Source organism: Eurytemora carolleeae, unplaced genomic scaffold, assembly GCF_000591075.1.
Source record: "Eurytemora carolleeae unplaced genomic scaffold, Eaff_2.0 scaffold771, whole genome shotgun sequence".
Lineage (NCBI taxonomy): Eukaryota > Metazoa > Arthropoda > Copepoda > Calanoida > Temoridae > Eurytemora > Eurytemora carolleeae.
The window spans coordinates 76336-100745 of NW_019396658.1; the positions used below are offsets into that span (position 1 = coordinate 76336).

Below are 24410 nucleotides of genomic sequence, written 5' to 3' on the forward strand. Positions count from 1 at the left end.
TCCATCTTCTTTCACTTCTGCTGAATAATTCGTTAAACAAAGTTTACTCAAAATGGCCAATATACATCTTCAGTTGTAAGCACAGAACAGTTCTGTGGTCTTGAGTTTTTTCTCCAATCAACTTAACTTTCCTTAAAATCCGTTGTAAAAAACAATCTATAGCAAAACTTAATCTAAATAACAATTTTCTCCAAACCAGTGCTAAGGATACAGATCTATTAGATCCTCAGTGTTCGGATAAAAAAAAATATCAACAAATATGTTACAGAACAAAAATCTGTCAATCTAAGAAGAAATGGGTAATGAAAATTTATAAAATTTCAGATTAATTTTTTCACGGGATTAGATCTAATCATAAGCACTGCCAAACCAAAAAATTAAGGCAAGTAAATAACTATAACTTGGAACCATATAATTTAATTCAAACATTCAAGTGTTTTCAATTTTTAACATTATAAAACTCTTGGATACAGCACATATGCATTAAGCCAGGTAAAATATAAAACTACAGAGATGGAAATTACAGTTCATATAGACAATATGGTACAGCGTGTACTCAGGAATGATGCAGCGTGCAGTGCTGTCTGGTACAAAGTACACTACTGTCTGATACAGCGTGTACTGCTCTCCTGTAAACGTGTACTGGTGTTTAGTACATCGTGTACGTTTGTTGATAATTTTGATTGTATATAAAAAAGAGTGATAAACAGGAACGTATTACAAATAACGGAAAAAACAGTGCAAGTTTTCAACTATCCGAGACCGCTAAATGAAATTGTTGAATGACAGCTGGCACTGACATCTCTGTACTCGTATATCCTCTGTGAGTGAAGCGATGAGATTATGTTTAAAGCAGGTCAAAATCTAGCGCAACTCTATTCTTCATCTTGCAGACATGCCTCTTAAACGCAGATACATCCTCTCCGCATAGATCAAGGAACCTAAATATATTGACTTAAATATTTAAAAATTGTGGGAGCCCGTTCTACATTTAAATCACATGATTTAAATCGTATTCGTATATATATATAAATATAATATTCGTATTACGAATAAATCTAAAATTTAAAATATAATATTTTTACTTATTTATTTTTACAACCTCTTATTTTTCCTTTTTAAATAAATTGTAAAAATTTAACAAAAAAATATAAAAATATATTTAAGACAGAAGAAATCAAATAAAATCATCATTTACCGATTAATAAAATCGGTTTGAACCTCTCTGGTTGAAATGCAATCGGAACTTTAGTGTGGATATTGTTAATCTTGATCTCGAAATCTAATGTGGGCACCCTTAAATTTGAGGATACATGCTTGAAAATTCAATTAAAGTTATCAATATTTGAAGTGAAGGAACTGGGCTAACTATGAAAGGAATGATCGGAAGTGATAATGTGAAAAATTACCAGTTTGAAGCTCTCTTCAGACTAGGAAGGTTATCTAGAAGAAATAATCCCATTGCTAGGCTTCTAATCTTTAGATTTTTTATATGAAGCTCCTCAAGATGTATCATCTTGTTAACCTGAAAATATATAAACGTTAAAACTTAGTTTTTTTCAAATATATACTCAGAGCTTGATCCGGAAAACATGCAAACAATTTCAAAAACGGTAAAAAAGCGTTAATTCGGTTGAATTTAAAAAAAAATTTTAAATCAATTCTCTTTTTCAAAAAAAAGGGTTTTTTTTAGCTGATGTTGGGTTCGGCTCCTTTTTTCAGTGCGGATCCAGTGCATTAAATCGACTTTAAAAACTAATTTTTATTTGATAAATTGGCCTACTTGAAAGAGGAGAGTAAACACATCTTGAATCAGAACATTTGTATTTGTGAGCTCATTCGATACAACTAGACCTAGAATATATTAATATTAGATCCACTAGACCTAGCATATATTGATATTAGATCCACTAGACCTAGCAAATATCAATATTAGATCAACTTGACCTAGAATATATTAATATTAGATCCACTTGACCTAGCATATATTGATACTAGATCCACTAGACCTAGCATATATTGATATTAGATCCACTAGACCTAGAATAAGTTAATATTAGATCCAATAACATATTAGTTTAAGTTCCTTTAATTTAATAAAATATAGAATATATCTTTATCAAATACTAACATTAGATATTAAAAGACCTAGAATGTATTAAAATTAGATACTAGATCCAGAATATATTTGTACTTGGAAACCTGAAATATATTAATATTAGATTCTAATAGACCTTAAATGAATTAATATTAGATACTAATATTTTAATTAATGTTGGTACTCACCTATTTTCATATATTTAAGGTTCTGACAATGCCCCCAGAGAAACGCGAACCCATGCAGATGAACGTTTCCTTCAACAACTAATCTTTCCAATTTCCTGATAAAACAAATATATTTAGTTAGGGAACTTTTATAAAGTGGATTACTGTCAAAATATCTTTTTTAGATCTAAATATTTATTTTGTAGCAGAGATTAAGATATTACAATTGTATTACAAGTTTACAACTTTCATAAATGGAAAAACTACATTATTTATTTTCTATATAAATGATTCATATGATAGACACAGATTAGACTTTGAATGCCAGTGCAATATTTCGCAGCTGACTCCCTCGTCATCCATTGCTGAGAAACAACAGAACTTCCTGTAATTATTAACCAACTGATATTTAATTTGGTTGTCTACTTTTTCATATGCTCTCATTGCGTTGTGTCTAACTGGGCAAACTGTACAATCTTTTTCTTCACAGAAAGTAAAAACTGGGGTTGCAATGTTCACAGGTGGTTTTAATTCGATTTCAAGTTCAGTTTCAGATTCTGGACCAGCTTCAGTCTCAAGTTCAGGTTCAGGCGCAGACTCAGTGTCAGGTTCAGGTTCAGGCGCAGACTCAGCCTCAGGTTATGGTTCAGAGGCAGACTCAGAATCAGGTTCTGGTTCAGGCGCAGACTCAGTCTCAGGTTCGGGTTCAGGTTCAGGTTCAGGCGCAGACTCAGGATCAAGTTCAGGTTCAGGCGCTGACTCAGGATCAGATTCCTTAGTAACCTTAGGCCTGGAAGGAAGATTGGTGTTAGGTGTTGATGGTGTACATATCCCATCAAGCTGAGGAATAGGAAAGGAAGTGATGGATGGAGATCTAGCTCTTTTCATCTTGGCTTTCCTATCTTCTAGTAGAGGAGGTCTAGCTTCATTCACGGGGTTCCTTACAATCTTCCATGGGCGCCCGATTTCCTGACATGGGGACTTTGACACATCCCGCAAGGGTTGTCTAAGAGAGTCACAGAGATGTGTTGTTGCTAGCAGGGTTAGGGGGAGACTGTCAAAATATCAATGAATGTAGCTTGTGTTACATCGTTATCCCGGTGGCTGAAAATTGTTTTTAACAAAAAAGCGATTTAAAAATCATAAGTTAAAGGTGTCAAAACCCAAATCTTTATCAAACTGAAATATTTGGAGACAATGTTCTAGATTTTAAATTAACATCTTTGTCTTCTTCAAACTTTTATTAATCGAAAAAATACAGATACAGTATTGTGAATAAATTTCAAACGTACATTAAAAAAATATATAAGGAAATGCACAAATGCTCAAAATTAACAATAAAATTGCTTAACGCAATTTACTGTCTATATAAAGATTTATGAGATGAAAAATGACAAAAACAGTCTTGTTCTGACAAATATAAGCTGGAGGCTTTTAGACATATTAAGACTGCTGCAATAGAAAAATGCAATATACAAAAAAAACACAATCGCACAGATATTAAGTAATCTGGAACCATTATTGAATTAGACAGTATTCATCCTGGCATTTTAATGTTTTCATTGAATGAACCTTTACCAAAAATTGGTAAAGAAAGGTAACATCTAGAAAACTAAGCTATCACGCAAGGAGGATAATTCTGAAAGAACACTTACAAGATTTCGTCATGTTCTATTAGTCTGTCGAGTGTGGATCAGAAGCGTAAGGAAAAAATCTGAAAGCCCCCCCCCCNATTGTGTGAGCGCTCTCGAACACCCGGCTCCCCCCAGCCATCCGAACATGAGATTGATATATCACATTGGCAAGTCTTACCTGAAAAATATTTGACCAAAGTGTAGAGTCATTTCTCCGCGTAGAACCTTGTCTCCTAGGAGTATCCTGAGACTGGAGAGGTTAGGACAAGTTCGTGCCAGATGAACAATTTCAGATCTAAAATTACAAGTCGACATGTTCTTGATATTTTACAAATTAATTAAGTTTGGTTTGTATGTATCTGAATTAAATATCACTTAAAATAGAAAATATTGAGTTATTTTTAAAATCATAAGTTAAGTTAAAAATCATTATAAAACCGGGTATAATTTCCACAGAGGATAAGACTTTCAAGACGATTTTTGCCACTAATAAATGGAAAGAGACTGAATAAATTTCATAATTTCTCTCTGAAGTCTCATCCTAAGTGGGTATGTAGAATCTACATTGTAGATACAATCCAGTGATAAAAATAAAAAATCGAATATGCTCGGCACATTCAAACGTCAAAAAAAATTTGGAAATGTAACAAAAAAATTGCGTTTTCATAACTTACCCGTTCCCCTGTTCCTCCTCGCATTCTACTGTTAATTTATCTAATCTTCTCCCCACCACACTAAATAATGATCTCACGTTCTCAAACCTAGGAGTAGACAAAAATTAAGACTGGACCTAATAATAATAATAAAGATCATAAAAGGGAACCCGACATGGAATCCCCGCATTAACATGCAAAGAAATCTGGAGGTCAAAACTTGTGTTGTTTATTCCGGAGCTGATATTTTATAAGCTTAAACCCGAGTACAACCCGGTCTTAGCGTCTACTTAGACCCAAGTAAAGCTTAAGTCGATACTTGGGTTTTGAATGGCATTGGGTTTCGTAAAACCACCTCCTTGGGTTTTTCGCTCTTGAAGGCTTGGGTCTTCAAGAGGTGATGATCGTAATTTTGTAAAATTATTATATTTGAACATTTAAATCTTGGGAATTACTTGTAGTGTCAAATATGAAATGAACATACTATGAAAATAATCTATCTAGGCAAAGCTCGAATTTCGAAATTTACATCTTCTTGTCACAGCTGATCTACGTCTACAGAGAGAAAGCTTTCTAAGCAGTCTCTCATTGGTCGAATCAGAACCAATTTAGGTTTTAGCTGTGCTCGAGTCCTTCAATAGACCGGGGTTTACTCGGGTTTAAGCTTTTAAAATCTCAGCTCTGGATCAGGCAGTAATCCGTATCTCTTAATGCAAAGGAGTATGAGACTATTAATTAATTCACTAGAGGTCAACTTAAAAGTTATATTGGGTGATAAAACAACGTAAACAAAAATTTGAAAATAGCGGATATCGAGATTTAGTGTCGTAGATATTTTTGTGCAACCAATAGAACAAGCAAACATGAGTAAAATCTTCGTTCAAATGAAAAAGTCTTGACTTGTAAGAATCCTGTAATAATATGAAATTGTAAAAAACAGAAAATGTGAGAGAATTGAAATAAGAAAAAAAGAAATAAATATGTTATAATATGTTATAATTGAACTAGGTACCGCTTTTCTTTGTTTTGACCTTAGATCAATTAAATTGAAATGCTAATCTATTCCCAAAAAAATTAATAAAGCAGTAAACTCCCCTTAAAGCGATGAACTACAAAACCCGGAGCTAAGCCTCAATAACCAATTAATAAACACCTTTCAACTACATAGATAAAGATCAATCAAAGCCTTAAACCAAATAACCAATATAGAGAAGCTTCAAACATGTAGATTGAGCATCTATAAAAATACGATAAGGTTTTTACCACTGAACGGGAAAAGTAGCTGATTTTTTATTAAAAGTAAAATTCTCCCTCGCATCTTTAAAAATTATTTTAAAAATTCAAGGATCGAACGAAAGTTTTATTTTATAAAAAGCCTACTTCATAGCGACCAGGTCCAGCTCAACTAGATAGTTCAACTGAAGGAGGGGTTCCCAAACCTAAAAATAAGTTTAATAAAAACTATTTTTATGAACTTACAAAATTAGAATATTTATTTTCAATTACCTGTATTTGAGAATCATCCATCATAGAGAATTTGTAGTGAACAACAAGGTTAACCTTCCTCAGGTTAGGACAGGAGGTGCACATGAGATCAATATCATCTCTGATCTGTCGTCTTTTAGACGCATGGAGACGTTGTTTGTGACCGATCTTAGTTGCGGATTTGGTTGAGTATCTCACCATCTCTCTCCGGACATTTTTAAAATCTGGGGTTTCTGGTACAAACCTAGAATCGGTGAACAAAATTAATAATTATCAACAAATCAATTTCAGTTCAAATAATTATTTCTGCCCATACTACTACCTCCCACTTTCTCTGACTCTTTTACGCAGATTGAAAATGTGTTTTAGTGTATCATAAAACCTTTAACGAAAACAAAACTGATAAAATTGATGTCGTTTTCTTTTTTATCAGGGCTAAATGCAAATGTTTCGTAGTCTAATGCTTACCCAATATAAGGTTGGCAGAAGTAGCTCCTGTCACTAGAGTAGCTGAACTCCTGGAGCTGCGGATTCTCATAGTTCTCGTATCCAGGTAGTTCACGGAGTATCTCCAGACCGTAGATCATTGTGTTCAACCACTGACCTAGAGACTTGAGACGGGGGGCGTGCAGGAAAACAAAAGGAAGAAATTCACCCAGAACGTTGCTTCCTCCTGATAAATATAACTGTGAATAACCAAAACAAAATAAAATGACTGGCATTTTTACCATTTACCCCAACTAACCCCAACTTGTGATTGCACAAGATTGATTTAATTCATTTCGCTTGTTAATTGGAGAATGACTTCAAATAAAGAATTGTTTTAACAAACTAACCTATATTCAGTATTTCTAAAGATTTAACACATTCGTTGAGATGAGACCATTTGCTAATCTCTCTGTATTGTATAACCTCAGGTTCAAACCAAATATCGTGATTATCACAGAACTTCATCCCGGCCACCTGGATTTAAAGAAAATTTATTTCTCTACAATTTTCAAAAAACTATTTTTTATTAATTTTAAAGTAAATTTTGATCACAAAAAAAAAGATTCATTAAAGTCACATAAGACAGGCTTTTAGGATTGTCACTGAAGACTTTCAAGGCAATTTTGTTCCTTACTGGACAACATTTTCATTTAGTCCAATTGAATTGCATTGTAATTGAAACGTAAGTTTGAGTGACACTTGATGCAAAGATGACAATGCTCGATTCTCAACGGTACCTGTAAAACCTTTATCTAATCAATGATGTGGAAGATATTGTCGTTTTCTAGGTTTAAAGTGTTTAGTTCCTATATGTTTGTAGAGATATCATGATTGAAAATAATCAGTTTTTAAAATTATTCAACACAAAGTTCAAAATTCATACTTAATTAGACAAAGCTGTAAAGGGAACCGTTTTGAATCGGGCATTGACATCTTTGCATTGATGGTTACTTTAAATTACGCTTACGGTCCATTTAACTCAAACTGACTAATGGCTAAATATTTGGCTGAATATTTGAATGTAAGACGAAGTGACTCTACCTCTGATTTGTTGCATACAGTGGCAGCATACTTTGTATCCCTTAGAAATCTTTCCACCACCCATAGTTCCTCTTCTATCACAGATTCATCCTTCTCCAACCTGCTAGGATCAGGTTGCACTCTATCCAGCTCTAGTCCCTTCCCTACCTTCCCGCTCCGACGGGTTGAAGTCCCACGGAGCTGACGGTCGAACCCGTTCGAGCTCGGAAACCTTTCCGTCTTCATCTTCTTCATTCCAGTCTCACAGGTTCCTACCGAGAAGAGTTTCCGCTTCATGGAGCGGGTCAACATTCCCTTGGAGCCCACCGGATTATCAGGTTGCTCCGGATCTATCAAGCTCAAGATCTCTCTGCTCTTGGATATACTTTTCCGTCCTCCCAAACTCATTCTTGTCTCTGGGGTTCTCTTCGCCAGCGCCCATCGTTCCTGTGAGGCTGCACTGTCTGGCGTATTCTCAAACGTGGCTAGGACGGAGCTAGAGCTGGGTGAATGTTGGAGTCGAGATGATCTTCTGTAAACCTTGCGTAGTTCCCCTGGACCCACCACGGAACAGGGTTCATTTAAATCTGGATGGAACTTGTGACAACATGAATACTGTGGCAACTTTCCAGGTTCGGCAACACTTCGTGGTGTTCGTGACCTCGTTTTGATACTTGAATCTATTGCTAGGGGATCTGTTTCTGTACATTCCTAAAAAAATCAATTTTACATTTAATTGTTTTTTAATAGAGGTCCATATTATTCCATCCAGTACGATCCCAAATGTTGATTGATTAGGAGCAGAAATAAACCATGTTGTTGCTTTAAACAATTGGAAGTATGATATCAAGTTGTTGAAAATAATCCATACCGCAGAATTTTTCCTGCAAGGGAGTGTTTATTTTTCTGAAGTGAAGTACACGTACACAAAAAAACTTACCAACGTTCACAATGACACAAAAAGTATTTTCATGCCACTAAATATACTTTCAAACACGATCTCATGTGGGATCAGAAATGGAATTATATGGATCCTTGGTTATATTACGTTCAAGCTCGATGAAATAGAACGCAAAAAAACAGAAAATCAAAAATGCAAAAGGTAAGAAAATAATGGTAAAAATAAAAATAGGATGAAAGAAAACGAGTTGATATAATAGACCTTATTACAAGACTGACAGGTTGGAGCTCGAAGAGGTCTGACTAGTTCGAACACTGTGGATTCTGTGGATTTGATGAGATCACTTACTCTCACACAGTTCCGAAGAATGCAGTATGATCTGATAAAATAAACAACAAGATAAGTTAAATTATAGGTTGAAAATTAAATTGCTAAAAGTTATCAGGACCAGTCAAACACTGAGAAAATTTTGCTATATTCTAAAAAAATACTTTTCAAGTTTTAAAACATTCCAAAATAAACCAAAAAAGAAATTTAACAAGTGCGTATATACAGTGGGGGGGGGGAGCTATGGTGCTCAGCCCCTACCCCCTGTAAAATCCTGTGTACGCCCAACTTTAATCCTTCAAATTTAAACCTCTAAATAGAAAAGTGTAGGTGGGATAAAAATAGTCACTGCCTTATTTTCGAATGAAGTAAAGAAAAAAATGAAATATTAAATCTACCTTTTAGGATATCGTTTGAGTATATGATTGTAAACTGAGTCTAGGAGAGGGATTACTGGATTATTTGTGTGCGGTCTATCCACCTGGTTCGGATGCCACTAAACAGAATAAATGATGAATGTTCTTTGCAAGTTTAAAATGTATGATCCATTACTGATGGATAAAATGTTTGTTTACCTGATCTAGACAAAACTGGCAATATCTAAGTGTATCATGTGGATGATATTCAGAACATTCATCCTCCTCATTCTCCATAAAGTACAAATACCTGAAAACCATACTTTAATTTTCTTTTAATAAACATATTATGAGAGACAAGGATGATTTGATTTGAACGCAAGGAAAGTTATTTCAGAAGTGTACACATCTTTTGTACTGCAGAGTACTGTCTCTGGGCGGTAATGTAAACACAAGACGGATGTCAAAGCCTGACATGGGATTCATCTCGCACATAAAAAATCAATGAAATATTCTGGTCATAGGAAACTATTATGTGAATTATCAAAATTATCAAAATTTAATGCTTTTAACCTCCTCGGATACTAAACGAACACTGATGCATCTAGTCTTGTTTACAAATTCCGCCCAAAGAGAACTGGTTTCAATATGTACGCATTACACCCTTGATGAGAGATGAAGAATTTGACATCAGCTCCCCATTTATATATGTTTTACTTAAAAATAGTTTCCCCCAAACTTAGCGAGAACAAAATTTTAATTTTGCCGCTCCGCACAATGTACGATCTTTGAGGGGGGGGGTCATTCTTACAAAAATAAACACCCCTGTAACGTCGTAAATAACTGAATAAATGAAATATTACCAACCTGTGTAAACTATGGAAAGCATCTTTAAAGAAAAGAGCTATTAAACAATCTGCCCAAGTGTCTGTACCAAACACATCGAATACTCGGAGTTTAGGACAACAGACTCCGATCCGAGCCAAGAACTCAAACTGGAAGTTGGCTCTACTGTACAATTTGCACTGTATGTTGTTCTTCAGGACTAGTTCTGTCAGCTTAGTATACTGCATACCCTGTACAATGTACATAATAGTCAAATAAAGTAAGTATTGGTTATCTTTGTAATTGTAGGATCAGGATCTAAATGAAAAGATAGTTAATATGTTACAATATAAGATCTGCTCGGAGTAAAAATAAGAATCTATCTGATATCTAGGATCTTAACTTTGATTAAACCGATAACTTCATAGATGAATTCATAGATGATTTAGATTGTGATCTCAATGATTATCACAATGATGATAGCAAGGACGATCTCAATCGAAATCGACATAAAAAATCTCAATAAATTATCTCAATGATGATTTTGATTAAAAAAATATTCATCTAACCCCTAATTAATTTATTGATTGAGTTTTTAACTTCATTAAAATATTGTGTACTTGCCTTAGGATGTATATCCCTGAATAGAATAAGTAAATCTACAGCTATTCCTCTTCTATCCGAGGTATCATATATATTCCCCATTCCAAAGTTTCTAGCGAAGGTTTGTTGTTTATCACTCTGATCGAGGCGGGGTAATCTAAATATTAAAAATCAATTAAACAAACAAGAAATCCTCTTCATTACAAATCAAGCCAAAAATGTAACGGGTTGTTTTAGTTCCAAATCAAAGTTTGGAGTGTAAAATACTTGCACATTAGATTTTGAGCCTGAACCTCCTTCAATTGGAGGTTGAAAAACAACCTTAACAGTAACAAATTGCCCAGTTGGCAAATAATAATTAAGCAAAAGGATGTTTATTTTGTCCCTCCTCTTCCTCTTTGATAGATCAGCTTACAGGCAAAAAATTAAATGTTTCTCAGTTCTGATAACAAAATGATTTGAGAAAACATTGAACTAGATAAGCAAAACTAGATACAACTCTGTTAAAATAATTTTGTATTAATCTTTTGAGAAAATTAGAAAAAATAAATTGTACATGGCAAAAAAAAGATACGAAACAATTTAATAATTTAAATAAGTAAAAACTTGATTTAGTTACAGGACATTGACAAAAGGCTTGGTCGAAAATTCAATGCCATAAACTTCATAACTTTAAGTAAGTGCTTAGGATCCGGATCCGTTGGATCCGCAAGATTTTGGCTTCCTGGATCCGGACCAGGCTCCGCAAAAATATGCGGATCCACAGATCCGGATCCAAGGTGCAAAATATCAACAAAAACTGCAAACAAAATTTTAACTATTGAAAAAAGAGAGATTATTAAAATTTCCTGATTTCTGAATGGTTCATCAAGTTTTAGCATAAAAAAAGCGAAAAAAATAAGACAAAAATTGTAAAATTCTGCTTTGAAAAAAAATTCGTAAATTTTATGGAAATAACCTGGATCCGGATCCGCATCAAAATTAAATGAATCCTAAGCACTAATTAATGAATCAAATATTTAATTAAGCTAGAAGTAAAATTATCTAAAAAATAAGATCAAATTCTAAATTTTTAAATCAAATCAAACAAAATTGAAAAGTTCACTTACATTTTTCGTTTAGATTTAGAATCCTCGCTATCAGATTCCTCTTTGACAAAATTTTCTGAGAAAACTAATCTCTCCAGTTGGGATACTTTCCCCTCAGTAGCTCCTGGAAGAAAACAGATTTAATTTTTGTATCTTTTCATTTGCTCTTCTTTTTTCCCAAGAAATATCTAAAATCTCTCAAATTTGTTTACTTAATAAGCGTACTGCAGTTTATACAGAAGTAATAGAAAGTTACGCAGTCTGGTTTTATATACATTAAAGTGCTGGAAAAAACTTAACATTACAAAACACAGAAATTGTTTTAGGCTCTTGTATAAATTTGCCTTCCTTCTTCAATTTTACATCTTTAACTCACAAAAGTAATCAAATAATTCTGAAGGTCAACATTTTCTTCTTTATCTTTGATTTTCAGTTCTACGAGAAATCTAATCTTATCTATTTAATATTACCTAGTAGATGAGTTAGTACAACAGGAACATTGAACTCCAGGGTACCCGGAGTATGCCGTCTACTCCGAACCTTGTCAGCTGTAAAAATTAGTTGTCTGACCTCAGCACACATTACTACTCCCATCATTCCCTCCTGGATGAATGCTCCCGTACCTAAATATTTATTTGTCCTTTAGATTGTAAATAAAATGCAGACAATGAGCCAGGCAAAAATAAGTTGCAGACCCTCTCAGTAATTTCAACCTCAAAAAACCATGCACAACAAAATACATAACACGCGCAATGTCGATGAATTATTGTATAAATAAGGAAAAGAATTAATGATCTAAACTTACAACATATGTTAGGACAGGCCGGTACAACAAGTTCATCCTCTTCAGCTGTATCAGTGTCGTCGTTCTAAAACAGAGTTTAATCAAATGAAAACAATAATAAAGTAATCGAAGGAAATTCTAAAAATATATTTTTTTTGATTAAATCCCACCTTTCCATCAGACTGATACATGTTGCAGTACTCAACGGATGGAAACTGTTCGCTGAGAATATGAGAAACCATTTTCTCTCTTATCACGGAGCTAGCTATACCAGTCACTTTACAGTTTATGTCGTCTTTCAGAATCTAAATATATCATATTTAAAATTAGAAAATAGTTCAAATTTCAATAAACTTTGGTTATATATAGTTACCAATGAAAAAAAAATAGTTTTCAACCGCAAGCTTTTTTTCTTTACTACTTTTAGTCAAACTAAAAGTCGCTTTCATTCCGTTCTATCATTTCCCAAATCCAAGTTTTCTATCATTTCCAAAATCCAAGTTTTCTATCATTTCCCAAATCCAAGTTTTCTATCATTTCCCAAATCCAAATCCAAGTTTTCTATCATTTCCCAAATCCAAGTTTTCTATCATTTCCCAAATCCAAGTTTTCTATCATTTCCAAAATCCAAGTTTTCTATCATTTCCAAAATCCAAGTTTTCTATCATTTCCCAAATTCAAGTTTTAAAGATAACAAGTTACAGGGGCGGGTTACAGGGGTGAGCCATGGAAAGCCAAGAAAATAGAAAGAAACTTCTGAAATTCCAAATTCAAAATAGTTAAATAGATTCTATTTCGTTAAAATACAAAAGCCTAAAGAGTATTTATTAGTTAAATGTTTAGTTTACAGTTCTCGCTCAAACCGGCATTATAGTGAGCTATGGGATGTCATGTGACTGGAAGTCCTACAGCTAAAAATATATGAGAAAAAGGGTGATACATAAAAACTGAAAATATTTTAGTGTGAGCATGATATCAATATAATCCTAAAACTTGTGTAATATGAGGTCAAAATCAAGTTTTATTGTTCCCCCTATGGGTGAGCATTGGGCAAGAAGTTCTTGGGTGAGCATTAACAGTTTCGCTCACCACTTAAAAATGTCTGTATCCGCCCCTGAAGTTAATAAAGAAACCTGCAGCATTTTTCTCGCTACTCCTTTCACCAGGATTGATTTACTCTGGGTCAGAGAAATATAAGTGACAATCTCTGTCTCCAGGTACTTCAGATAGCTCAGAATACAAAGATCTTCCAGGCTCAAGGCATTCTAAATAGAATATTTTCAAATAAATATTAACCATTTTGCTGGATATGTCATGAACCAGAAAAAAAACAAGGTAATAATAGTTTTTTTTTTTACCTTAAAAACCAGTTTTTTCTTTTCCTCCTGGTTTTCCGGTCTAATCTCTTCCATGATATTCTGTACACCTCCGTGGTTTAGTACTCCTCCGTCTGGATCAGGGAGGAGAAGAAAGTCCTGACCTGGTACAGGAGGGGGATCACCTTGTAATCCCGCCACCAGTGCAACGCCGGCCATTTTCTCTGAAACCCTAATTTATTCAATTCCCTCGTCAATAGCTGTACAATGTTAAGTTATAATGTAAGTTTAACTTCTGTACAAATGTACAGCAGCTGCCTGTACAGGAAAGCACCACTAGATATTAATATGTAAACGTAGTAAAGCACAGGTTAAAATAAATACTGAATTTTAATCCGTAACAGCATAAACTATCACATTTAATAACGGTTTCCACTAAAATGAAAATATGATGGAATTTGAAAGCATTAGTTTTCTTAAACTGAACAAATTAACAATAACATTTAATGATAGAAAATAAAATAACGTCTAAATGCGTAAATTTAAAAAATAAAAATGTTCTTAAAACTTCTAAATATGAAGAAAGGGTAATTTAAAGTATCAAGTTACCAAACCACTGATTACCACTATCTTTATCAAAATTCCAACGATGTTGCTGCAAAGGAAAATTTAATCTGAATGAATGCCAAGTATCGCAAAATGTAATTCATGGCAGATATTTCCACACTGGTCAGAATCCAGCAATGCCTCAATGGTTCCAGGTCTACCGAGAGTAGGCAAGGTTTAGGCATAGTAGCTAGGAGAGACTAGAAGATCTGTAAGAACACCAAGCTGGTCTTCGGTAAACTTCTCCTAAACAAATACAAGATTTATGGAAGAAAACTGGAAAATCTTAAGTAAGTTACCTTATGCTCTGTCCAATTATCCTGATGTGTTCTCTTGAAATCCTGGAATGCACGTTTGACTGTGGCCGGGATGGGTTGAGGATCATGTAAATGATCTCCAAGAAGCATCAATATATCGGGTAGATAGGGAGGGATATCATAAGGACAGGAGTTCACAACTGCACATAAACCCAGCACACCTTGAAGAAAAAAAAGAAAAAATGAATTATTTTAAAAAGACTGTAATGTAAATTTCTCCACCTGAATGCCTGCGGATAACTGCTTCGCTCTGTTTAGCCTGCCAAGCTATTTTGTCTACTCCCTCTTTCATTTTCTTGGAAATCTTCTTCTTCAAAATAATCTTGAACTTCTCAATGTAGGATTCTCTCTGCTCAGAGGTAACAATGTTACAATGGAAGATTCCGCCTAAAACAGTTCCCGCCTTCTCCCTCACCTCCAACTGGTTATCCTTGAGCAGTGCAACAACTACTCCAACAAGATTATCAGCTTCTCCTGGCAGTGAGACGAATGAAGGAAAGTTTGTGAATATTGCTACTTGCAAGAATTCCAGGACACAAACTTTAGCTTTCCAGGACTGGGAGTTGGAAACCTCCGTTATAGCATGAACAGCAGAAGGTATTGTGGTCGGAGAAAGATAAGTACCAGCTAGGCGTGCCAGAGCAACCGTACAATCTCGGGCTAGCTCAGGTTCTAGCTCGCTACTCTCGTTTAGACACATCATATGGAGAAGTTTGAACAACTCTGGTTTGACAGGATAGAAGTTCCGCACGAGTAAATTAGACGTGAGCTTGCAAACAGTCTGGAGTAGACGCACTCCGTCCTGCCTTTCCTCCCATTTTTTTAACAGAGATGGATCATCAACACTTTTAGCAGGATGTTCATTCATATCTTGTAAAGTTTCTTGAGGCATCATTCCCGAAGCCAATATTCCCGGAGGCATCATTCCCGAAGCCAACATTCCCGGGGGCATCATTCCCGGAGGTATCATTCCCGGAGGCATCATTCCCGAAGGCATCATTCCCGAAGGCATCATTCCCGGAGGCATCATTCCCGGAGAAATCATTTCCGGAGTAACCATTCCCGGAGGCATCATTCCCGTAGGAACCGTTCTCGGGGACACCATTCCCGGAGGCACCATTCCTGGAGGCATCATTCCCGGAGGCATCATTCCTGGAGCCAACAACTGCATGAGAACCTGAGGACCATGCCTTTGAACCTGCTTTTTAAGTTCTTCTGGCAGCTTACTTATCAACTCTGACAACATTGCTGGGTTGTTCTCCTTCTCTCTGGTTTGATTGAACTTATAAAGCTCCGGGTCGGGGTCGGATTTCATAATCTCAAGACGGGGGAGAAGTTTATCAACAAGAGATGAGATCCTGGGGGAATCTGGTCCTGCTGCACCGGTAGGAAATTTAAAATCAGGAGAATATATATTGGACAGAACAGATCCTAACCTCTCCCTCACGTTATGGTAAGGATGGGTTAGGAACGGATTAAGAAAATTGTCCAGTTTGTTGAGGAGATATCCAACCCTCCACTCCTGCTGTGCAATAGCTCCCTGGAGAACATATAACCGACTGCTGTCCAGGAAACTACCCTGACTTCTCAATGGTTCCTCCATCAACACTTCTAGCATCCAGTGAATCCGGTTCGGATCTCGAGATTCACTTGAGGTTGCCATGCAAGTTCCCCAGTCTGCGATAGTTTCAACAGTGACATGTCCCAGAATATTACGAAGAAGAGGAACCAGCCAGGCCCACAGGTTTTCCGTCATACCCCAGGTCCAATGCTTGGCTCCCCTGATTAGTCCTGCAATTATCTCAGCTGCAAATCTCTGCTGGGATTCAACCTCTGCTAATGCAAGCCGCTCAATGTGAGGTTTGAGCATATTCAAACATAAATCTCCATAATTACGGAATAATCCTTTCCATATTAGAAACTTTCTAGAATCAAATTTATCCTTTCCTTTATTCTCCTCGAGGGAGAAAAATTTCACGACATTCTCAACGAACTCCTGATTAAGAAAGGATTGGATGATTGGACGCTCTTCAGGTTTCATATCCTCCGGATTTTGTATGAATCCAAGTTGCTTGTCCTGGGGCGCATAAACCAATAGTTTCTCCGGCCAATAATAGTATCCAATGTGTGTTTTGTGAACGAAATTTGGTTTGTCCCATGATGCAGCATCCGTAGGCCAATTTTCTGGACTATATTGCATCCATGAGTTATCTTCGCGATTACCTGGTTTCACCGGGTTGGCAGGACGAACAACTTCCCTCTCAACTCTAACCCTCTTCTTCTTTTGAAGACGCAGAATTCCAGAGAGAGCAAAGATGGAAGTTTTTCTAACTTCTAAACTGTCGTGGATTAGATTAGTTGTTATGAGCTGAACTGCTCTGGCGGGTGGAAGCATATCATGACGGAGAAGGGTTACAAGAATAGCAGCTCCAGCATTATAGTGTCGCCACTGCAGGTTCCCCGACTCTAAGTGCTCACACAGTGTGTTGATGATGCTGAAGTACGTGTTGGTGTTCTCTAGGTTAGATTTCTCTTGATCACTTAAACCTTGTTCTAATTCTGATTGCGTGGGTTTAGGTTTTCTTGGAATCAAATCAGCAGATGATTTTTCCTGAACAGTATACATTGAATATTTGAACAATATTTTTTTTTACATTATAGATAATTCTAACAAAGGGACGTTGACCAATAAAACTAACCTGAGGTTTCCAAATTTCCAGCGCTGCGTCAATGGCCTCCTTGTTGATGTCCAGAGTGATGGTGAAGGTGTCCATGTGATGAAGGACAGTATCCAGCAGCATCCCCATCACCTTGACTATACTGGGCTTCTCACTATGACTGGCTTGAAGCAGAGCAGGACAGATTGTTTGGAAGGTTTTCCAGCAGTGCTTGGTCAGCATAGACTTACCATTCTTACCCATGAGTATAAAAAGTGCTCCCTTGAACTCCTCGTGACTCGTCCCGTTGTCACTGCGCAGGTTTTCAATAATCTTTGGTAGAACCACCTGGTAACTGTAAGCAAAATATCGGAAACATCGGCTCATCAACTCCTGTCCATGGATTCTAACCTCGGAGTAATGATTCGTCGCCAACCCGAACACGTCAGAGAACACCCTCCAGTGCTCCTCGGTAAAGTTCCTGTTCACGTTCTCCACGAGCCTGGACTCGTGTTGTAATTGTGCTCGATCCACCAGGGTTGCTCGAATATTCGTCTTCTTACCTTGCACTCGACTCTCCATTAATTTCTTTACTGCGGCAAAACTTTTCCATCTAAAAATATTCAAATAAAAATTTATCTAAAATGAATATTTTTTCTGATCCTTTACCTAGCATCAAATTCTTCTTTCATGACCCCGTTGTAGAAGAGTGTGGACTGGAGAAGAGAAGTAACTAAAGACAAGGCTTTAATATTGTCTGGGCACTCAGCTCCAATATGCTTCAACACCTGAACAAGTATGAACCAATTAATTACATGAGAAGTGATGGCATAGCTGGGTTTCTATCTATAGTCGATCAAATCTCGACTCTTTACTTGATGAAACTGATGGAGTGAGAATCGTTTAAAGGGATTGGCGTCTTTGCATATGCTTACAGTCCCTTTAAAGCATTCTTCAAATTTAAATAAATACACAATACATTTCGTCGACTTTTTCCATGCAATAATATTAAAACAGAGTTAAAAAGGTCACCTTGGTCATGAGAAGAGATATTTTGAGTCGAATATTCTCTCCCTTTAGATTTATCTGTGGGGAGCCTGGGACGGAATCAAGATGAAAATGTTGAACCATGTCAACCTAAAAGAATACTTATAAAGAAATCACAAGGAATTGAATTAGAACAGCTTAAACAGAGTGTCCCACTAAACATGACAGTTAATAGATGTAGAGCTTTTCAGAAATTACACCTTATAAAGGAAAGCTTTAATGAACAGAGTACTAGTAAGAATATTAAACTTGGAATAATTATAATGGAGTGTATTACTACACCAGAATGAAGTACTACAACGGAATGGAGGACTATGGAAAAAATTAACCTTAGATTGAATATGATGGATTGTATCTCCAGACCAGAATGGAGAACTAAGGAGAATATTAACCTTGGATTGAATATGATGGATTGTAGCTCCAGACCAGAATGGAGAACTAAGGAAAAAATTAACCTTGGATTGAATATGATGGATTGTAGCTCCAGACCAGAATGGAAGAATGGATCCACAACCAAGAATAATATTCCAAATTGTAGAAACAGACCTCTTCAAATCCTCCTAAATGATTTACATTTAAAGAACAAAAATAAAAATGTCAGAAAAAATATGAATTGGATTTTACAAAAAGAAAATTACGACTTACTAAATTGAGGAGGGTGGGGGGTGTATTTTTTACAAAGTTTTCCACGGTTTCAGCTACTAACTCTTCGTTGCAATCTGCTGAAGAATAAATGGTAAACCTTTGCTAGCTGTTGTTCTCCGTTCGTCCAGTTCTCCAGTAGGTTCAGCTCACGACACAGAAACTTCTCCACTATTGTCTCAGCAGCAGATACAGTCTTATCATCTAGTAGTTCATTTGGTTAAACAAAGCATATATTCATTATTTTATTTTATAAGTAAAATCATTTTAAGTAACCCTCGAATAACAACTTGTGCCATAAGCGATTCAAGATTTATCATTCATTGAACCTTTATCGAGGAAAAGATGTGGAGATTGGTAATTGTATTGTTTGGAAAAATGACAACTATGTTACGGAATTTAGAAACCAATTTGTCGATTTCATGACTGGCACCAATTCTGGTAAAATCCTGACGAAGGTTTTGATGTGAATCATTTATGAAACTCTTCACATGAACGATTATCAAAAACTAAGTTTTAAAATGGCAGATAAAAAAGATTCTATAAATACCTGGAATACACCACTTGATCTTGGTATCCTTCGCCGCGTAGCAGCGACCCCAGTCGGTCAAAGGAAGATATTCGCTTATAGGACGGTCAAACCCATCAACATTCGACTTAAAAAACATGGATTGCATTTTACAGAATAAATGAATTAGACTTACAATTTGAATACTGTGCATTCAGAACGTTATATATTCATATTTTACTAACCCTATGCAGTATGCAAGTATTAACTTTGCTAGTGGCATAACTGAACAAATTAGTTTTTATTTTAGTTAGTAACAACTTAGTAATTTAATCCTTCAAAATTGTGTCCGCAATTTCTTTACTTATTATTAAAATGCACTTTGAAAAAGTTGAGAATTTTCAAACAATTTAGAGAAACAAACAAACAAAAAAAATGAGAACTGAGACTTTACCATATATTCTTGAGGAGCATAATAAGTTAAAGATCTTAGGAAATTCTTAAGAATCCAACCAGTTAACTCAGTTCCTTCCTGAAATAAACAAAAATAATAAAAATATTAAAAAGTAATTAAATGATTTAAGTGATGAAAATACTTGCCTTTGTGTTGATAAGAACCATCCTATCTAGAACTGCAACTATCCTAGGCTGATAAGGCAACAAATATACTCCAGGTACACTTAACAATAAGGATGAAATTACTCCAACATCGAGGGGAATTATAAATAAATTTCACAGATATTTTACAATAACTGTATATCAGTTACCTTAAAATCTCGGATAAAACTAGAAGTAGAAATTTCGTCTGAGCGTCCAGCTCCAGGTGCAAATTCAAACTGTGCTCCAGCTCATCACAGATATGAGGAAGGAAGATCTGTAAACCTCGCTCCGGTCTCACTCTCACCACACTCTTGCACATGTTTGCAGCGATCCTTCCGGAAACCTTACACTCCAGAATCCGCCCGGAAATAAACGATTTTATCTTCCGGGCAGCAGCCTCGTATATACTTACAGAGGACTGGGATAGAATTGCTCCAAGGGTTGAGGACATACAAATATTATTCATAGAATCTTCTCGGGATAGTTTAGTATCATCAGCAGAAACCTCTGATCTAGTTTGGAGAATGATCGAGTTCTCAATGATAACAAAACATCTGTCTAGAAGCTCGATGACGAAGTCCTCAAACTGTGCAGATTGCAGACTTTGTCAAATACCAAATTCAGATTTAAGTCTTCAAATATCGAAACTATCCACCAAATTTCCAGCGCTGCGTCNTTTGATGTTTAAAATATTGAAACTCTAGTGCTCAGGATCCATCTAATTTTGATGCGGATCCGGATCATGAATCCACAATGGAAGATAATGGATCCGGATCCACAATGGAAGAAAATGGATCCGGGTCATGAACACTTATTTTCGAATTACTGATTTTTTTAACAGAAGAATAATTTTCGAATATTCTTACTTTTTTCACTTATTTTTATGCAATAACTTGATGAACCATTCGATAATCGCTCTTTATTCAATAGTTCAGATTTGAGTTTTGAGAGCAATAGTTTTTTTTTGCAGTTTTTAGTTATATTTTGCCCTTGCACCCAGATCTAGGAAGCCAAATGTTGCGGATCCAACGGATCCGGATCCTAAGCGCTGAATTTGAAAGTGTTTGATCTCGGGCTATGACATAACAAGCAAGCATCAATATTCAATATCTCTTTTCCGTTCAAAATATGCATTAGAAGGTTATCCTACGCTTTAACCAACCCCATTTATACTTTAATTCAACTGAGAGTTGGTATTCCTTATTTGATATTGTTCTTCAGTTAACTGATGAAATTGGCTAGCACTAGAAAAGTCAATAAAGGGAATGAGACTCGAGTAGGTTGCTATGTACTGGAATGTAAGCATCGTCTTTCTTGTATCATTAGCGTCTATACCAGGTAGAGTTGAGAAGAGAAGAGGAAGCACATGAACCTGTCCCTGAGGATACAGGTTAGAGAACGTAACTAGAGATCTACTAACACCTGCCATACAGTGGAGACTAGCGGTCAACTTGTGAGGTTCAGTAACAATATCCAGTGAGCTACTCAACCTCTCAACAAGTGTAGGAAGGATTAGCTCAGGTCTCAAACTGGCAAGCTTGTGTAACATCACCCCTGCATGGACAAACCCAAGCTTGGACCACATACAATTAAATACAGCGGGTTTCAACGTTTCTACAAAATCTATAATATCCGCGTCTGAGAGACGGAACTCCTTGGGTGTAATGTATCCCCAACCAGGTTTCTTATATCTTTCATTGTCCACCCTCCTAACCACCAGAGTAACAAGTTTATCTAAGAAGTCGTAAAGCTTCAAACAGTGCCTGTAAAAAATTATTTATGATTATGATTGATGTTAAACACTGGTTTTCTTTGTCAGTTAAAAATGAATTGGTTAATCCAGTATTACACACTGACCTTCCAATATTGGCCGGATGGAAGTAGGATTCTAGAGAGGAAAATAGTTTACTCAGATATATCTTAGTCTGACTCTTTGTTCCGCCCATTGTGTAAACAATCAACCTAGCCGCAGCGTTACAATCTAGAGCACTGGCCCTACCCCCGACACTTGTTTTGTTGAACTTGGTGGGAAGACTAAACATCTGTTGAACCCTGGAGAAGATTAAGGGAAGGTATGGGTTCCAATCTATCTGTCCAACTGTGAACTGTGCCAACCGACCAAACAATCCTGAAAAATTATTTTTCAGGGAATAATCTAAAGTTTTGTGATCATGCATTTTTCCGAATTAACTTTAAATTTAGTAAATTTGAAAGTTGTGTTTCCAATTTAAAAAGATCATGACTCTAATAACCTATTACAAATGTTTCCCAAGAGGGATGGTTTCCACAGGAGTTCCAAAATCCTATCAATTCGTCCAACCATAGGTTATAGGAGAGCTCAGGGTTCTTCCAGGCGGAGTAGGTCGGTAGAAACAACTCCATCAGGTTGATTGCCTGTCCAAAGGTAACATCCATAGGACACATCATGGGACGTAGTTCCCGCATTAATTCCTCTGTAGTGCTAACCGGGAAGTATGGCCTAGCAGCCCTGATAATCCCGCGGAGATTGTTAGACAAAGATTGCGGCATTTTAATCAGACCCAGGGACTCATTCTTAGAGTAGAGCAGGGTCTCGTGCAGTTGGTACAGGGGCTTCCAGTCGATGGTTAACTGCTCCGATGTGATCAAGTCCACCCTCTTCAGCAGGGAGATGAGAGCGGAACCAGCATGGTTGATCAAATGAGGTTCTAGCTTCGGTATTGTTATCACAGACAAGTATAGTCTAGAAATATTAATTAAAATAAATCTTAAATAAATATGTTCTACTTTAGTAGTTGTAACAGTTTTTAATTTTTTAATTTATCTTTATTTTGAATTATTTTACCTGATAAGAACGATATGATCCTCTATAGGGAACTTGTACCCGTACAGACGGATGTATTTATTCAATCTTGAAGTCCAAATAACTAATCCTAAATATGTAATCCTTGAAGAGCGCATGAGTTGGGGAGAAAAATTAGATACTTCTTGAAAATATTATCCGACTTTCTTATTTAATTCATCAAAAAAAGGATAAACAAAAACCTGGTCTTAATTCTCGCAATGCAATTGCTCGTCCAAGGTTTTCTTTAATCTCACAGAACCACTCACATGATTCCTCTGAACATAGTTTCCATCTAGAATTTTTTATCTAAACTTTGTTTATTTTAATTAAATACTTACTGTCAATGTCGGAAGAATATGGAAGCAAGAAATTGTAGACAATTTCTCGTTGAGGTTTAAATCCCAGCTCTACTGCTCGTTTTGTCTTAAAAATAATAAAAAATTGGTCGGATTAAAATGTGCAACCTTTTGAAAGTAAAAAATTATTAATAAAAGTTAGATAATCTGTGACCAATTAACACAATGACCAGGAGAAAAGAGATATAATTGATCAAATAACCTTCCAGTTTTCTTCTTCCGTCTTTTCAGTTTCAGTCTCAAAATCTGATAAACAACTATCTTCGTCATCTTCCATTTTAAAAGTCTAGAAAATTAATAAAGATAACAATTGAATAAAAGCTCCTAAAAAAGCACTTTATCAGTTGGCAAATTTTATGAAGAACCCACAAATATTAGAAGAAAAGTGAGACCAAAGGTTTTATTACTTAAATCCAACTCAACTTTTGTACTTAAAATATAATAAACTGTATTTCATTAGATGTATCAATCATTTGCTTTTAATTAATTCATTGGTTAAATTTTATTAATTGTAGCAAGAAATCTATGAATAAAATTAAATAAAAAACTGCAACGCAGTTAAAGAATGAAGTAGATTGGATCCAGTTCTCGGAGAATATTGTGCAGGTCATAATGCCGCGTTCTATTCAGCCACTACACTCACTCCTTTCTACAATCAACTAATCAACTAATCGAACTTCAGGGTGGTGTATTTTTCGACCTACACATATCCGCCATACTCCACTTCTGACCTACGCCAAATCCGCTATACTACACATCCGACCTACTAGCACGTGGTATAAAAAAATAATAATAAATTTGCTGAAAAATAAATGGTCATGTACAAGATTGATAGGAGGGGAGGTCCAAAAATCGTTCAATAGGACAGACCCAACTATTTACAACAAAAAATATTTATTGTGTATTATTTCAGGGTTAGGTAAGGAAAATTTCTGTGCCGAGCGCTGCGGCCAGGACAGACCTACAATTTCAACAATTTTCAACAAAATTAGTAGATGTTTAAGGTTAAGGTTATGTTAAAGACACTTTCAGGGCGTTGCGCTGCGGCAAGGACTATACAATAGACCATGTGGCCGCAGTGTCCGACCCCTATTCTATCCTAGCCGC

At 35.8% G+C, this 24410-nt stretch overlaps 2 protein-coding genes across 2 annotated transcripts; both read right to left on the reverse strand.

Annotated features, from left to right (window-relative positions):
- Nucleotides 1-397: 397 nt before the first annotated feature.
- On the reverse strand, nt 398-13981 carry LOC111707027 (uncharacterized). The gene is made up of 22 exons (XM_023480008.1): nt 13789-13981; nt 13564-13695; nt 12601-12735; nt 12452-12515; nt 12117-12269; nt 11668-11770; nt 10580-10715; nt 9998-10206; nt 9350-9440; nt 9173-9270; nt 8709-8826; nt 7568-8257; nt 6874-7000; nt 6506-6710; nt 6059-6281; nt 5933-5991; nt 4574-4660; nt 4078-4194; nt 2287-2381; nt 1784-1854; nt 1410-1525; nt 398-941 (listed from the first exon to the last, which is right to left on the reverse strand). The coding sequence occupies exons 1-22, from the start codon at nt 13963-13965 to the stop codon at nt 848-850; spliced, it is 3300 nt and encodes a 1099-aa protein (XP_023335776.1). The 5' UTR covers nt 13966-13981; the 3' UTR covers nt 398-847.
- Nucleotides 13979-23617, reverse strand: LOC111707026 (proteasome activator complex subunit 4B). The gene is made up of 19 exons (XM_023480007.1): nt 23506-23617; nt 23286-23370; nt 23148-23222; nt 22948-23035; nt 22376-22845; nt 21981-22251; nt 21323-21886; nt 20291-20725; nt 20124-20202; nt 19978-20055; nt 19566-19671; nt 19116-19219; nt 18829-18933; nt 18359-18463; nt 17996-18114; nt 17369-17939; nt 14892-17280; nt 14652-14830; nt 13979-14598 (listed from the first exon to the last, which is right to left on the reverse strand). The coding sequence occupies exons 1-19, from the start codon at nt 23578-23580 to the stop codon at nt 14530-14532; spliced, it is 5967 nt and encodes a 1988-aa protein (XP_023335775.1). The 5' UTR covers nt 23581-23617; the 3' UTR covers nt 13979-14529.
- Nucleotides 23618-24410: the final 793 nt, after the last annotated feature.